Genomic DNA, 16,979 nt, shown 5'->3' with positions numbered 1-16,979 from the left:
TTGTTGCTCGTGCATGTTTGTTCTTGTTGTTGGATTTTGTCGAATGAATTTCCCCCAAAATGCGACTTATACTCTAAAAACTATTATGGCTTTTACGCACGCCTGGTCCTACTCTATGGAGCTGTCTTTCACCTCCGTGGATGGAAGTCGGGGGGCGGCGCTCGGCCAGGTGGCTGTCCGGGAACGGCGGATGGGGCTCGGACATGGCTTTTGCGCACGCCTGGTCCTACTCTACGAAGCTCTCTTTCACCTCCATGGATGGAAGCCGGGGGCCGGTGCTCGGCCGGGTGACTGTCCGTGGACGGTGGATGGGGCTCGGACATGGCTTTTATGCACGCCCGGTGCTATTCTACAGAGCTCTCTTCCGCCTCCGTGGCTGGAAGTGCCACCTCCGGGGATGGAAGTCCACGCCGCCACATGCCTGGAAGTCCACGCCGGTGCTTGGGGCCGTGTGGCGGTTAACTATTTATAACATAAATAGTTAACCGCCACACGGCCCCAAGCATTATTTGATATAGTTTATTTAGTGTAGCAACTTGTATGTGTTTATATCGTTACAGTTCAGTAGTTGTTGGCTCGTTGAACTCTTGTTTTGTTAAATAAAGAGCCTTTTACCAAACCCACGTCTTTCCTTGTACTTTGTTAACGCTACAATATAGTTATATACTAGATCTGTGGAATAACGCCAAGGCTGACGTCAGGGCGCACGCGCGGCGTTGTTGACAAAGGACGAGGAATTTGATTGATGGATTTAATGATTTGGAGTGACACAGATGGTTTGATAATATAATAGTTATTTGATGTATAATTTATATATTATTATAAGGGCCTGTGGAATATTTTGAAGTGCAAGCGCCATCAGCAGCGCGCACCCATTGTTGACAAAAGACGATGGAGGGATTTAATGAATTTAATGAAACGTGTTATTTATGTAATAGTTTTTGAATAACTCTGAATGATACGTCAGGCCCGTTCTCAGCTCTTCGTTTGTGTTTATGTCACGTTACCTATTGTTTAGCCTGTTGTTGCTCGTTCATGTCTGTTCTTGGTGTTGGATTTTGGCAAATAAATTTCCCCCAAAATGCGACTTATACCCCGGAGCGACTCATATGTTTTTTTTCACGTTATTGTGCATTTTATGGCTAATGCGACCTATATTCCGGAGCGACTTTTAGTCCGAAAAATACGGTAAATCCGCATCAACACCGGTGTGCCTGGTCAAATTTCATTTTTCAAGCAGTGTTCCCATATCCGTGGTTAAAGTCCTGCTTGTTCAAGGAGTGTTTCAAAAATATTTTGTTAGTACCGTATTTTTCGCACCATAAGGCGCACTGAATTATAAGGCGCACCCTCATTGAATTTTTTATGTTAGAAATTATTTCAAATGTACTAGGGCGCGCTGGATTAAAATGTGCATAAAATAGAAGCTATACTGCATCAAATTGAGGTTGACTAGGGTTGGGGTATGCATCCACTAGCCAATAACCAATGAGCCCTCAGTAAACAATCGCGTTTCTCAAAATATCCCCTATAAAAGTGATCGGAACCGACTAAAGTACGATCTAACAATTGGTACGGCTTACTTATGTTTCCCTTCCATATTGATCCGTAAATATACTCGAAACATTAACGGAGCAGCCTATTTTGAAATGATGGAGCCTCGTGCGTATAGCAGCTATTATTATAGCTTTAGCCACCCGCAAACTCCCATGAGCCTCAGCTCGCAGACTCCCATGAGCCTCAGTTGGGTGTCATGACAGCCCCCTGTAAACAATCACGTTCCTCAAACTCTCTCCTATAAAAGTGATCGGAACCGACTAAAGACTGATTTAACACATTGGTGCTGCTTATTCATGATTCCGTTGCATATCGATCCATAAACGTACTCGAAAACATTAACGGAACCGCTTATTTTGAAATGAAATAGCCTCGCGGATACAACAGCTATTCAGTGACGCCCCCTAACCACGGCATCAGCCACCCGCAAACTCCCATGAGCCTCAGCTCGCAGACTCCCATGAGCCTCAGCAAAGTATCATGGCGACCCCAGTAAACTGTTCAAGATGGCGGCGCGTGCACACGCGGCGGCCACTCTGTCCCGTTCAGTGTTTTGTGAGTGTTTACTGAGTGTTTGTCCGGCAGTTTTGTGTGTGTTCGTCTCGTGTGATACGTCGTGCTACTAGTGCGGCGGGCATGTTCTGCTCAACATTGGCGGAAGTGGGTTTTATGGCGTTCTGGACTTTGGTGCGGAGAGATTAAGGGCGCTCGGACTGCTTCGTCATGGAGCGACGCCGGACTGGCCTGCTCTTCTTCCCCAGGTTGGACTGCGTCGTGAGCTCGGACTGCTCTGTCCTGGAGCATTGTTGGGATGCGTCGGCAGCGGGTCTGCGAGGCAGCGGAAGAGGGGCCAGCGCGGAGACGTCAGGCCAGGCTTGCGGCCAACCCAGCTCGCCCAGCCGTGCCTTCCATTCTCCTGGCGTACGTTCGTTCGCAGGACGACAAGATGGGTTGCGTTCGCCTGATGGGATCCACGAACCGGACAGTGCGTGCCTGCTGTGTGCTCGTGTTCACAGTGGCCTGGTTGACTGTCATCTTTCCGGACTCTGCTGTGCATCGGGAGCGGCTAGCGTGCTATCACTCTTATTGTTCATCTTCTTGTTTTATTTTTCCTGTGTTGTTTACTTGTATGTGCGTTGTGAACTCTGTCTTGTCACCCTGGGATAGTGAGAAACGTAATTTCGATCTCTTTGTGTGTCTTGACATGCGGAGGAATTGACAATAAAGGAGACTTTGACTTTGACTTTGACTTTGAAATACATTTCTCAAATACTCTCCCTTGAAAGTGATCGGAACCGGCTAACGACCGATCTAACACATCAGTGCTGCTTATTTATGATTCCGTTGCATATTGATCCGTAAACATACTTGAAAACATGAATGGAACAGCTTATTTTCAAATGAAATACCCTCACAGGTACAACATCTATTCAGTGGCGCCTCCTGACCACGGTTGCCATAACGCTAGGAAGCGATTCGACCTTGTAATTTATTAGTCGTACTAAAATGTGCTGAAACATTTTGGCAGAGCGCTGTGTACAACCAGTATGGATCAACAAATTCATCAAATAATCCATATATAAAGTGTTCTGGATTATAAGGCGCACTGTGTTTTTTTGAGTAAATTTTAAGTTTTTAAGTGCACCTAAATGTGAGAAAACTACGGTATATAGAAGGATTCGCTGAAAGTCTTTGTTTTGTTGATGGCTCAGTTCTTTCAATCTATGCAAATGGTGGGCACAGTAAAACAATAAGCCTGAGATGACACAAAGATGATAAACTATCTAATTTTCATCGCATTACCATCAGTCGTTCTGCTGATTTTAGAGCTGTGCGCTCTATATTTTCACTTTTTGTGGGTGTATTCTGAGTAGATGCACCAGATGAATTGCATCGAAGGTGCCCTATTATTCTTGGGGAACACAATAACGTGTTAAATACATTTGTTAGCTTATCGCTAACTTTAGCACTGCAAGCAAGTTAACCAGTAAGCTAATAACGGTTAACTTGTTTTCAGTGCTTGAGACCTGTTCGTATATATTGTGAGGGAATTTAGTTTGTTACATGTTATGTAAGGTTGTATGGACAAGTCTTTTGCCGTTGAAATGTTTTAATCAATCAAAAGGTTTGTGGCACAAGTAGACGCTACCTCAGCTAAAAAACTACAAATATGTTCGACTGGAAAGGGAGCTGCACCTCTTGGGGCCTGGAGAGGTTGGGTTGTGAGTTATCTTATTTGCATCTAATAAGACTGCACCAAAACGGCTTACTCTGAGCCGCACCTCAGAACTAGTATAAAAGAGAGACCTGTGATGTTATCAAAACGTAGAATTCAGACAAAAGCATTGCTGTTCCACTTTATAGTAAAACAGAAGAAGTGTGATATGTAAGCTTTAATAAAGACAACATTACAGGACTCACAGTTCAACATGTCAGTGAAGGCTCTGATGTATTGATATCTAAGCATTTGAAATAGTTTACAACAGAGATTCTCACCTGTACAGGATTTTCAGTGTTTGTGTTAGGGTTTTCAGGTTAGTTTGATCCTATGATTATGTTGGAATGTAACCTGTAATAATTAAACTCGCTTGTCCTGTCTTAACAAAAGTAGTAGAACAAAGTGCTAAGATCTTTTGAACTGATTGACTAGCTGCAGAGGAAGCAACCAAAGTGTTTTGTTCACACAACATCGTGAAGGACCCCCTGCTGTGCTTTGATCAGCCAGGGGCTTCGGCCATTTGCCCACTCTCAACCCCCACTCTGTTTCTCTTAATAAATATCCCCTCGCAGGAACAAGGGTTCAGACTTCATTCTGGAGTGAGTGAACTCTCCACCTGCAGGTGTCAAAAAGGACTTACTTGTCTCCGTGTGGTTCTTGCAAGATATTGTTTGAGTGAACAAATCTCTAACAGTTTGCACGTCTGACAAAGAAATGCAAGTTATCCAAACAAAATCAAGTTATCAATTTAAGCCATTGACATTTGTAAGTGCATATTTCATCCTATGAAAGGGAGGTAATGAATGAGGGCGTGTGAAAGGGTAATGTGAGAGTGACAGTGGCTGTGTTTGGAGTCTGAGGGAATGGTTTTAGAATAATTTATTGATCACACACTTATAAAAGTCTGTCAATGTATTTCTTCCTTCTTTTCTTTTACAACAATCTGCCCAGGGACTACTGGTGTAAAACAGCATTCATGCTATATAACCTGTCACCAAGCATCTTTTGACTTGAGGGAGTGTGAAAGTGTAACGTGAGAGGAAATAACAGTTGCTGTGTTTGGAGACTTAGGGCATGGTTTTAGAGTAATTTATTGATTCACATACATATAAAAATCTGTAAATCTATTTCTTCCTTCTTTTTTATTACAACAACATGCCCAGGGACTTCTGGTGTAAATCAGCATTCATGCTATAACCTGTCAGCACGCCTCTTTCCTGACTTGGTTAATGTAAATGTATTGTTCTCCAGTGTCCCTATTCAAGTAAATGCATACCACATGGGAAGTCTCACTTCGCTGGAAACAGGCCAGAGGTACCCCTTTACACAAAGTTGTTAATCCACATAACCTAGATAACAACCATATACCTATTTCTATTATTAATATTAGACCACATCTCCATGAGCTCTTGTCATCTTATCGTGTTGGAGGGTTTTGAGATTCCCAATGATCCAAGGAGCTAAGTCAGGAGTGTCAAACTCATTTCACAATGTGGGCCACATACGGCCTCGGTAGATGTCAAGCGGGCCGGACCATTGAAATTATACCATACTATGCTATAGTTAACCAAAATATCATGTCTTTTCTTTTTTTTTTTGGGTGTAAAGAAGCACAAGAATATTAGGAAAATGTTGGAATTTAATGAACATTCCTTTTACAAAACAAAAATAGCATTACTTTAACACAACCTAAAACATTTCCAGTGATGCACTTTAAGATTAAACGAGATTTATAAAGAAAGGAATTTTCAAACCCTTTACACATGTGCATATAAAATCTAAATTTAATTCCTGCCTACACCTTACAAACCAAGGAGAGTGCTATTAAATGTGTAAAGAAGAAAGTATTCACATGCCCTGTAAATGTGTAAACTTCATACATGAAACACACATACAACATACAATACATATTGAACATTCATGGAGTTTCATGAACAGTAGAAATCCACCATACTTTTTTTGTAGTGAAGTTGCTGACTAACATTAAATTGCACCTTTCTTTAATCATCAGAGTAAGGATTCATCTTCACAGAACTGTATTTTTTCAATGTAAACAATATCTAAGGCAGCGTTTTAAAGGCATTAGTCTAGTCTGGACTTGTATTTGTTCCTGATACTTGGCATCTTTTGGCCTGTACAAGTGCATCAATACCAGGTGTCATGTCCTGATGAGCTGTCACTTTCAGAATGTCATTTAAGTGCTTGTTTGGAGCCTTGAATGCATTTTTGTTTTATTGATATTCATTACTGAGAAAGTTTGTTCACAAAGGTCAGTTGTCTCAAACATGCACAAAATGTTAGCAGCCAGGGCTGTTAATTTGGTGTACCCTGATAGTAGATACTGATAAAATTTGTCCAGACCTACGGAGGCAAATTTGCCCTTCAAATCTGCATGTCTTCGGGGTTGTGGTGTCCATCATTGGTGTCCATCAACTCCATGAATAAATACAGCCAGTTGTGCCACGTCTGTGATGTCAGTGCTCCCGTCAATTGTAACGGAAAATGCAATAAATGACTTCACTCTCTGTTTCAATTGGCTGTCTAAATCTGCTGATAGGTCCGAAATCTTCTCTGCTATAGTTTTCCTTGTCAGGCGAATACTAGCAAAAGCTTGTCGCTTCTCAGGACGTACAAGTTCAGCCGCCTTCATCATGCATCGTTTTACAAAGTCACCATCGGAGTACATCTTTGATGCTAATGCTATTTCGCTGGCAATCAGGTAGCTGGCTTTTACCGCTGCTTCACTGGCTTGTCGGCTCTGGAAGAAAGTTGACTGCTGTTTCCTCAGACCCGCCCGCAATTCGTTGATCTTATCGCTTCTCAGTTGTCCTTGCAAGCCATCATAATTTTCGCTCTGAAGAGTCTCGTAGTGGCGTTGAATGTTATATTCCTTCAATACCGAAACTTGTTGCAAACACACAAAGCACTAAGGTTTTCCGTGCTTATCTATAAATAAATAGGATGTGGTCCATTTTTCATTGAAAATTCTACACTACGTATCTACTTTTCTCCCTTTGGATAATGACATTTTGGCTAATGAGGGTCTAGGGGAGGGGTAGAGACCAGGGCAGAAACAATGTCGTAACAAGCAGCAATTGGCGCATTGCTACCGTCTGCTGTGTTGGGTCTGTCTTCTCTGATCAGAACATTGTTGTCTTCTGATCAAAACAGTGTGCCCCCATAGTGGGGGTTTCTGTAAACTGACCGATGAATTGCATATTATTAAAAATATTAATTCCGTGTTATTTATGCATTTTTTCACTTTTAAATTATCCTGTGGGCCTGATCAAACGCGGGCCTGATTGAACCTTCTTGTGGGCCGGTTCCGGCCCACGGGCCGTATGTTGGAACCCCTGAGCTAAATTGTCTGGGGCTTTATGCTCCTGGCAGGGTCACCCATGTCAAACAGGCTTTACGTGAGGGACTAGATAAAGCACGGCTCACAGATGATGACTGATAATATCAGACTTTGATTTCCCTTGGCCCCCCTTTGGTGTGGGCAAACTTATTGCTCCTCGGCTTAGCACCTTCACATTGGGGTTCATCCTGGTGGATGAGAGGGTAGCCCACCCTCCCCTTTGGATCAGGGGATGGGTGCCGACTGTTGTATGTGTCTATGCACCAAACAGCAGTTCAGAGTACCCATACTTTTTTGAGCCCTTGGAAGGAGTGCTAAAGAGGGATCCTTCTGGGGACTCGAGAGCTCATGTCCCACATCTAACCCATAATACTGTATTTTTCAGACTAAAAGTCGCGTATTTTTTCATAGTTTGGGTGGTGGGGGGGGCGACTTATACGGAGGGGCGACTTATATGTGAATTTTTTCACAAATTCTTAAAATTCAAAAAAAAAAGTGAAACCACGATAAACGAACCGCGATGTAGCAAGGGATTACTGTCATTTGAATTTCAAGTGGCTTCAGTGGCGTCAGCGGCATGGCGCGGTGCCGCACCGCGGCGCGGCGGTTGTTTACATAAAGGACAAAGATTTGAATACGGGATGACAAAGATGACGAAGGGCCCCACGTACTACCGGCATCATTAGCGGCTTTGTTTGTAAATGACACGGAGGACGAAGAGTTTGAAGGATTTAATGATTTCGAGTGACACAGAAGGTTTGAAAAACTATTATGGGTTTTACGCACACCCGGTCCTACTCTACGGAGATCTCTTTCACCTCCTGGATGAAAGTCGGGAGCCGGTACTCAGTCGGGTGGCTCTCTGGGGACAGCGGATGGGGCTCGGACATGGCTTTTACGCACGGTCCTACTCTATGGAGCTCTCTTTCACCTCCGTGGACGGAAGTCGGGGTCCTGCGCTCGGCCGGGTGGCTGTACGGTCCCCTCTTCCACCTCCGTGGCTGGAAGTGCCACCTCCGGGGATGGAAGTCCACGCCGCCACACGCCTGGAAGTCCACACTGGTGCTTGGGGCTGTGTGGCGGTGAACTATTTATGTTATAGTTATTTGATATATATCATTTCGTGTAGCAACTTGTATATGTTTTTATGGTTACAGGTCAGTAGTTGTTGGCTCGTTGAACTCTTGTTTTGTTAAATAAAGAGCCGTTTACCAAACCCACGTCTTTCTTTGTACTTGGTTAACACTACAATATAGTTATATACTAGATCTATGGAATAACGTTGAGGCTGACGTCAGGGCGCACGCACGGCATTGTTGACAAAGGACGAAGAATTTGATCGATGGATTTAATGATTTAAAGTGCACAGATGGTTTGATAATATTATTGCTTATATAATAGTTATTTGATATATAATTTATATATCGTTATATGGGCCTGTGGAATATTTTGAAGTGCAAGTGCCGTCAGCGGCGTGCACCCATTGTTGACATATAGGACGATCGATGTATTTAATGATTTGGAGTGACACAGATGGTTTGATAATATTGCTTATATAATAGTTATTTGATATATAATTTATATATCGTTATATGGGCCTGTGGAATATTTTGAAGTGCAACCGCCGTCAGCGGCGTGCACCCGGCCGGCATTGTTGACATACAGAATGATCGATAGATTTAATGAATTGGAGTGACACAGACGGTTATATGAAAGTGTTATTTATGTAATAGTTATTGGAATAACTCTGAATGTTACATCAAGCCCGTTCTCAGCTCTTCGTTTGTGTTTATATCACATTGGCATACCTATCGTTTAGCCTGTTGTTGCTCGTCCATGTCTCTTCTTGGTGTTGGATTTTGGCGAATAAATTTCCCCCAAAATGCGACTTATACTCCGGAGCAACTTATATGTTTTTCTTTCAAATTATTGTGCATTTTATGGCTAATGTGACCTATATTCCGGAGCGACTTTTAGTCCGAAAAATACGGTACTTTGATTTTATTCAAATAAGTCATTTTGGAAAAATAAGTTTATAGAACTCATCTGCACCGTATGTAACCCATATTACTTAGATTTTATTCAAATACGATTTTGATTTGAACTGTGTTCTGTGTTTCAGAAAATGTTTCAAGACCCAGTGGTAAGAGCTGTCCATGAAGAAGGCTGAGGAACATGTGCATAATACTCTCAACAAACATACACAAATTTGAATGAGTACAAATGACTTTAAATTTCTCAACTATGTTTGACCTGTGTATAATTACACCATGTTTCTGTGTTAAACAGCTTGCTTTCATAAAGGCTGGAAATAATAATAATAAAACATACTTGCATAACACAAGCCGATATCTTGTGAACATATAAAACTCAAAACAATTTTGTAGTGAATGGATGGATCTACTGATCTTCATTTTGCAAAGTCCATCTATTATCTGAACTGTGTATCTTCACGAGGGTCGCGGGTATGCTGGAGCCTATCCCAGCTGACTTCTGATGGGAACCAGCTGAACTGCTTGCCAGCCAATCGCAAGGCACACATAGACAAGCAAACTATGGGCAATTTGGAGTGGTCAATCGGCCATGCATGTCTATGGAATTTGAGAGGAAACCAGAGTACTGGAGGAAACACATGCAAGCACGGGGAGAACATGCAAATTCCACCCAGGAAGGCTGGATCTAGAATCGAACCCTGAACTTGAAGTTGAACTTGAACTGGAAGTTTATTTTTGAACATGAGATCAACCAAACACAAAATCATTTTTTCACATTTTTACATAATTTCATGTTATGCCAAGAAGACAAATAAATCAACATGTTCAAAAAGGAAGAAGCTATTGCTTGTGTTTGCCTACCCCTTTTATACATCATAGTTCTTAACATGGTTGCTGATTAGTTTTTTTGAGGTACAGAAACTTGATTTATCGGAGTATGATAATTTTGGAAATGAAAAACAGTTTATACAATAATATTCTGGAAAGAAAAATAAATAAATAAAGTGTGTTCTTGAAATCTACCAAATTCGTAAATTGTAATGTTTTTAAATTAATAAATACATTGTTTGTGTGTTCACAATAGCCAATATTGTTGATAATTCTATTTGCCTTTTTCTGCATTGTGCATATCGTCTTTAGGGTGATTTTATACATATTACCCCACACTTCAACACTGTAGGACATGTAAGGAAGAAACAGCGAGCAGTATAAAGTGTACATTGTTTTCTGGTTCAGTAAGCGTCTGACTTTACACAGTATACCCACTGGTCTTTGCCAATTTTGAACAGATGCGTTTGACTTGCGGTTTCCACCTAAGACTGTGGTCAACTATTACTCCCAGAAAGGAGTTTTCATAAACTCTATCTAATCTGGTGTTATCACACAATATTTCAATAGTTATGTCTTCTGGGATTTTTCGTTCCCCAAAAATGCAAATAATTGGTTTTCTTTATATTAAGAGTTAATTTATTTGAGTCAAACCACAGTTTTAGCTTGGCAAGCTCATCAGAGACAGTCTTCATTAGTTGTTGTAGGTTCTCTCCTTCACAAGAGATATTCGTGTCATCAGCAAAAATGACAAATTTCTAAATATTAGAGGTGTTAATAATATCATTAATACATAATATGAATAATTTTGGTCCCAATATTGATCCTTGTGGAACACCGCAGGTTATATTTAAAAGCATTGACTTTTTCTCTCCCATCTGCACAAACTGTTGCCTGTGTTCTAAGTAGCTTTTTATCCAACTGAACCCTATTCCCCTAATCCCATACCTTTCCAATTTTTGAAGCAAAATATCATGATTAATTGTATCAAAGTGTCACGTTCCTGCGTCAACTGACTTCCATCCAAGCGACCAGCGCGCGGTCCCTCAGCCCTGGACCGCCTGACCCACACGGAGTGGGAGATTAGCAAGATCGCAGAGGAGATGGCAACATTAACGAAGATCGTCCGGCAGCAGCAACAGCAGCTCCTGCAGCACCATCAGCTCCACCTAGAACTTGTAGAAGCTCTCAAGGCCCTTACAGACTTGGCTCCTCTAGCTGCTGTGACCCAATCTGCACGAGCCCTGTCCACGACCGTTCCACTCAGCCCCACCGATCAGCCCACCGTTACGTCCACGCCCCGTCGTGGACGTCCCCGAGCCCTGACTCAGCAACCTCGAGAGGTTCGACGGTGATCCCAAGTACGTCCGGGCCTTTTTGACAAACTGCAGCGTCTTGTTTAACCTCCAGCCCATCACGTTCGCCACGGAACCAGCCAAGGTAGGTTTTGTACTCTCACCCTACGGGCGAGGCATGGCTGTGGGGAGCAGCAGAATATGAGCGGCAGGGACCCGCCTGTTCGTCGTTGGACGCCTTCGCAGCTGAGATCCTGCACATGTTTGACTTGGGCTCAGCCTCGGAAGACGCCTCTGAGGAACTCATCACGCTGCACCAAGGCAGCAGATCCGTCGCCCAGTACTTCATCAAGTTCCAGACGGTGGCGCGTCGGAGCAACTGGAACACCCCGGCTCTCGTCTACACCTTCCTCCACGGACTCACGGAGTATATGAGATGGTGTCCTACGAGCGCTCTCAGACCCTTGAAGAGGCCATGGACCTGGCTGCACGGGTAGATTGGCGGATCCAGTCAAGACGACGTGAGAAGAGGAAGGCAGCTCAGCCCCCCCCCCCCCCCCCCTCGCCGTGACACAAGCCCGACACCTCGGGTGTCAGGAAGGGCACCTGTTTTCCCGCCTGACCTGTCGCCTGCCAGGGACCCCGTCCACGTAATCCAGCGCACCTTTACTACTTCTCCCACCCAGCCCGGCTGGCCGGAACCGATGGAGATAGGACGCACCTCTCTCCCGGCAAAGGAGTGTAGCAGGCACCTCAGAGATAGGCTTTGCTTATACTGCGGGGGTGAGGAACCATATACCATATAGACTATCAGTTAATATCTCACACTTATCAATAAAACTTTCCAATCTAACAGCAAATATCTTCTCCAAGATTTTGGAAAATTGGGGAAGCAATGAGACTGGCCTGTAGTTGGTGTAAAGATTCTTCTCACCGGCCTTAAAGGTGGGAACGACTTTGGCTATTTTCATTTTTGTGGGAAAGGAGCCCAGTTTCAGCGAGAGGTTGCAGATATGTGCTATGGGATCTGCTATAGCTATTATTACATACTTAAAGGGCATGTAAAGACACTATGAGGTCCCAAAATGTATTTGATAAAGATGGACTTGTATTTTTGGAAACTGTTGTGAACTTTTGAATAAAATTGCGAATTGAGGAGTAATCGATGAAAAATCAACGTTTTTTATAGATTATAGGAAGCCGAGCGCTGCCAAGTTACTTAGCCCATGTAAGCATAATGGCGGATACAGAAGTGGAAGTGATGTTGTCTGACGAATCTCCCTCAGATGATTCTTCACCTTCTGATGAGTATGATTTCTTTCTTGGGGTACAAGGCTACCAATTTGAACCAGTGAGAAGTACCCCAGCGACTGAAGCATCGCAAAACGAAGGCGCGGAAGGTACAGCCGGAGAAAATCAATGGCTATATACTGATATTATTTTGGATGTCCAATTTAATAAATTCTAAGAAAGTTGCAAAAAAAATTCGTTTAATAATATATTTGGCAACATATTTTTATAGGGTAGAAAACAGTAGGAAAATTAATTTTTAGGACTGGGGAAACCCATGAACGATTATTAATTTGGTGTGCTAATTCTTATTTTCCCTTTGCACACGGTATGTTACGACCGAAATTAAACCTATAGTTATGAGCCTAAACTATTTTATTTTTCATTTAACATAAAGGTAACATTTTCAGACACCAAGAATCTCCCTTTTGGCAATTGCACGGCTCTGTCTTGGCACTTTCGAGGGGGGGGGGGGGGGGGGTGAACTTGGGATGGCTCAGTTGTCACTATTTGCTTATATGTGAAGTATTGGAGACAAAACACCAGGAAATTGTATGGATCTTCGCGCTATCAATCGGTAAACATTTAGGGTGAGTCCTATCATCTATGTCACGGTACCATGTGATCCAGAATGGCGCGGTTCATGACAGGGGCAGGGAAGATCGAGAAATACACACAAATTGACTGCGTTTGGCTCACGAATGCAATTTTATTTCAAATTCTATAATATTATTTGGATACAGCTAAAGCTTTGGATAAAGCTTTGACTTGACTTTGACTTTGACTTTGATACAGGTGAATATAATTGAACATTCCAACCAGCTCAGTGGCCTAGTAGTAGGGTGTCCGCCCTGAGACTGGAAGGTTGTGGGTTCAAACCCCGACCGGGTCGTACCAAAGACTATAAAAATGGGACCCATTGCCTCCCTGCTTGGCACTCAGCATTAAGGGTTGGAATCGGGGGGTTAGATCACCAAATGATTCCCGAGCGCGGCACCGCTGCTGCTCACTGCTCCCCTCTCTCCCAGGGGATGGATCAAAATCACATGGGGATGGGTTAAATGCAGAGGACAAATTTCACCCCACCCAGATGTGTGTGTGACGATGATCATTGGGACTTTTTTAACTTTATTCTGAGTGGTTTTTAAAACATATTAAAGGTACCTTTACATACGCTTTAATTAAGAATAGATCGATATACTCACAGTCCCTTGATGTTTTGTTCTTAAATTGTTTAACAATATAAATTATTTCAGTTTTATCTGTGTCTCTCAGAAGGATGGTAGCCGGGTTTGGTTCCCCAAAAAATTGTGATACACCTCCCCTTTGTGGAGGGATTATCTCATCTGCCAGTTTGGGCCCTACATTCACAGATAATTTGTTGAATCCTGCCACCACTTCATGACTATTTTTAATTATCTTACCATTTTCAAAGGATTCATTTAGAAATCCAGCACTTGTTTTTTCTTCTTCTTATAATTGAGTTTAAAATATTCCATGTGCTCTTTGTTATTTTTATGTTTCCAACAATTTACTACAATAATCATTCTTACATTTTCTAAGAATTTCTGTTTGTTTATTTTTATATATTTTATATTTAATTTATTTCTCCTCAGTTCTGTGTTTAATAAAGTCGTTATATAAGTTTGTTTTTTTTTGCAGGCATTCAACAGACCCCCAGTGAACCACGGTTTGTCTGGTCGTTTTGAAGTTTTCTTTGGTCGCTGAGTTGAACAGTTTTTATGATATAAAGTTAAAAAAAGTATTTAGGAATAAATTATAAGATGAATCAACATCGTCTTTTTCATAAACATTCCTCCAGTCTTAAGCTATCAGATCATTTCTAAATGCATTCAGAGTGCCATTTGTTCTTAATCTCCTTTGTATGTTTACTTTGCTGTTGTCTAAGTTTTTATGTTTACATTCATGGATAACAAACACCGGCAGATGGTCAGTGATAATGTTTATTAATAATCCACTTTCTAAATTACTGGTCATATTATTAGTAAGAATATTGTTTATTACTGATGCCGAGTGGGTGGTAATTCTGCTTGGTTTAGTCATGCTAGGATATAAGCCTTTGCTATAGATTGCATCTATAAAATCTTGTATCGCAGGTGTTTTATTTTGATTTAAGAAGTCTATATTATAGTCCCCACATAAAAAGGCTACCTTCTGCTCGGTCTTTGAAACCATGGCCTCGAATACTCTTTGAAATTTTTAATACTAGAGTTGGGTGCTCTATAAACACAGCTAACGATGACATTCTTCATTTTACCCATATCAATTTCATCAGTAATACATTCACATAAGTCATCAATAACAGTTGTCATACTTTCTACAATCCTATACTTTAACCTACTGTCTATATACACTGCAACTCCTCCACCCTTTTTATTTGCCCTCTTCACAAAGTTGAAATTATATCCTTCTAATTCAAAATCAGTCACTTTGTCATGGCTAAGTAAACTCTCAGAAATGGCAATCATATTCAATTGCATGGTGTAATGCTGTAAATAGTTTTTAATCTTATCAAAGTTTGCGTATAAACTCCTACTGTTGAAGTGTTTTACTGATATCTTGCTCTAAATTGAATTTCTCCTTGAATTGATTTTCAGTGTGATAACAACAGTTGCACAGTCAAAGAAATTGCTTTCCGGGTCTATATCTATATCCTGTTCCTGCATGGTAATTTTTAAGGTGAACGCAAACATTCGTCTTCCCATCCACACACATCCAAATTTGAGCACATGCACACCCACAGCTCCACGTCCACACGCACACGCAAGCACACATCATTTGTAATGGCAGCCAAATAGTTGAGACAATTTAACCAAAATAAGTCTAGCAAAAAAGTTGCGTAATGGTGGTATAAAAAATCGGCAGGTTTATTTATGAAAAACAAGTCCAGTTCATGGGGGATATTAAAAGAAAGTGTGATTTTGATAGAGTCAGTCGGCGTTCTTAGCCAAAAAAGAAAAAATACCAGTAATCTGGCTTAGTATATAGCAAGACACCTACTCACCACTACCAAGCCATGCTCTTCAAGTGCAAAAAAGGCATCCACAAGATGAAAAAAAGAGTACTTCCGAGATGAGTCCAGCGACAATAGGATAGAACTGTTTCCAGTAACTCCAAAAAACAATTGGCAAAAGGATACCGAACAGTGACAAAATTAATAAATCTGGGCAGCTAGAAGATGTTCTATTCGGCTATGCAGTTTCATATTTCTCCAGATCTTTGAGGTCCCGGATAAGTAGGACCCTAGCCTCCTCACTGAGTAAACCATTTGCGCGAATCTAGATTTTACAGTCTCTTGTCCATATTGAATAGATGTTATTTTGTTTCCTCAGAACCAGGGCTGTGGACTCAGACTCGGACTCGGGGACTCGGACTCGGTCATTTTTGCCAGACTCGGACTCGGTGCTGATTTTGACCGATTCCACCGAGTCCGACAATAAAAAAAATTATTCGATTTTATTTTCATCATGCTGCTGAGAATGCGAGTAGGAATACTGTCCACAGCCCTGCTTACGATCAATGCGGCCGCGTTGAGTTGCACTTCGGCTAATGTTTACATTATGTACCAATGTCAAGGACGATTATGTCACCCAGTTTATATCATTGATGTGTTTCGATAGTTGTGGGGTCGTCACTAATTATTTGTGTTTAGATAAATGTCTGAGCTATAATGGTGTAATTAATGATTAGAAAATATTATCTTACATGTCCTGTGTTTCAGAATGGTTATTTAATTGGGCGAGAGTGTGTGTTTTCAAGCGTTTTGCCTCATGCCAATGGCACTCAGGGCTAAGGGTGGGCTTCAATGACTATTTTTGTAAAGCCACGCATTTAATACCATGTCAAATAATATATCAAAGTCAAAGTCAAAGTCAGCTTTATTGTCAATTTCTCCACATGCCAAAGACACACAAAGAAACCGAAATTTCGTTCCCCCCTATCCCACGGTGACAAGACATGGCTCACAACAGACAAACAAGTAAACAAGTATAACAAAAGCGTGCTGAATAAATAATGAATAAATAACACAACAATAAATAAATAAATAAGAGGAGCAAAAAAAAAAAGGAGCAAGTGCGCGTACAGCAGACATTCCCGAAAATAGCGCAACAGTGCCGCACGCTACACAGAAGGGGGTAGCGAGTTCAGGGCCCTAACAGCCTGGAGAAAGAAGCTGTTGGCGAGTCTGGTGGTGCGGGAGCGCAGGCTCCTGTACCTCTTCCCAGAGGACAGAAGGTCAAACAAAGAGTGAGCCGGGTGACTCACATCTCTGGCAATCGAGGTTGCCTTGCGGGCGAGATGGGAGGTGTAAATGTCCTTCAGGAAGGGGAGCGAAGCACCAATAATCTTACCAGCCGTATTCACTATGCGCTGCAGGGCCTTCAAGTTCTATTCAGTGCAGTTACCACCCCAGACAG

The 16,979-nt window shown here is 42.0% G+C and overlaps 1 protein-coding gene and 1 pseudogene across 5 annotated transcripts in view; one reads left to right on the top strand and one right to left on the bottom strand.

Annotated features, from left to right (window-relative positions):
- The window catches only part of ano10a (anoctamin 10a), a 278,041-nt gene extending 268,075 nt beyond the window's left edge, over positions 1–9,966 (top strand). For 4 of the 5 annotated variants that reach the window (XR_015861422.1, XM_088390593.1, XM_088390590.1 and 1 more), the window contains one exon: positions 9,256–9,966. Coding sequence is in view for 4 of the 5 variants with exons in the window: in XM_088390590.1 (XP_088246716.1) it covers positions 9,256–9,303 (48 nt within the window). In the remaining variant the exon portion in view is untranslated. Of the gene's footprint in view, positions 1–5,026; positions 5,090–9,255 lie in introns of all 5 variants that reach the window. The other variant, XM_088390589.1, reaches the window with a different exon arrangement.
- A 1,035-nt stretch (positions 9,967–11,001) lies between these two features.
- On the bottom strand, positions 11,002–12,052 carry LOC148390271 (uncharacterized; annotated as a pseudogene).
- Positions 12,053–16,979: the final 4,927 nt, after the last annotated feature.

This window comes from Syngnathus floridae, chromosome 11, assembly GCF_059516105.1.
Source record: "Syngnathus floridae isolate MCC-2025c chromosome 11, RoL_Sflo_1.0, whole genome shotgun sequence".
NCBI classification, from domain to species: domain Eukaryota; kingdom Metazoa; phylum Chordata; class Actinopteri; order Syngnathiformes; family Syngnathidae; genus Syngnathus; species Syngnathus floridae.
This window is presented reverse-complemented; position numbering and strand designations above follow the sequence as displayed.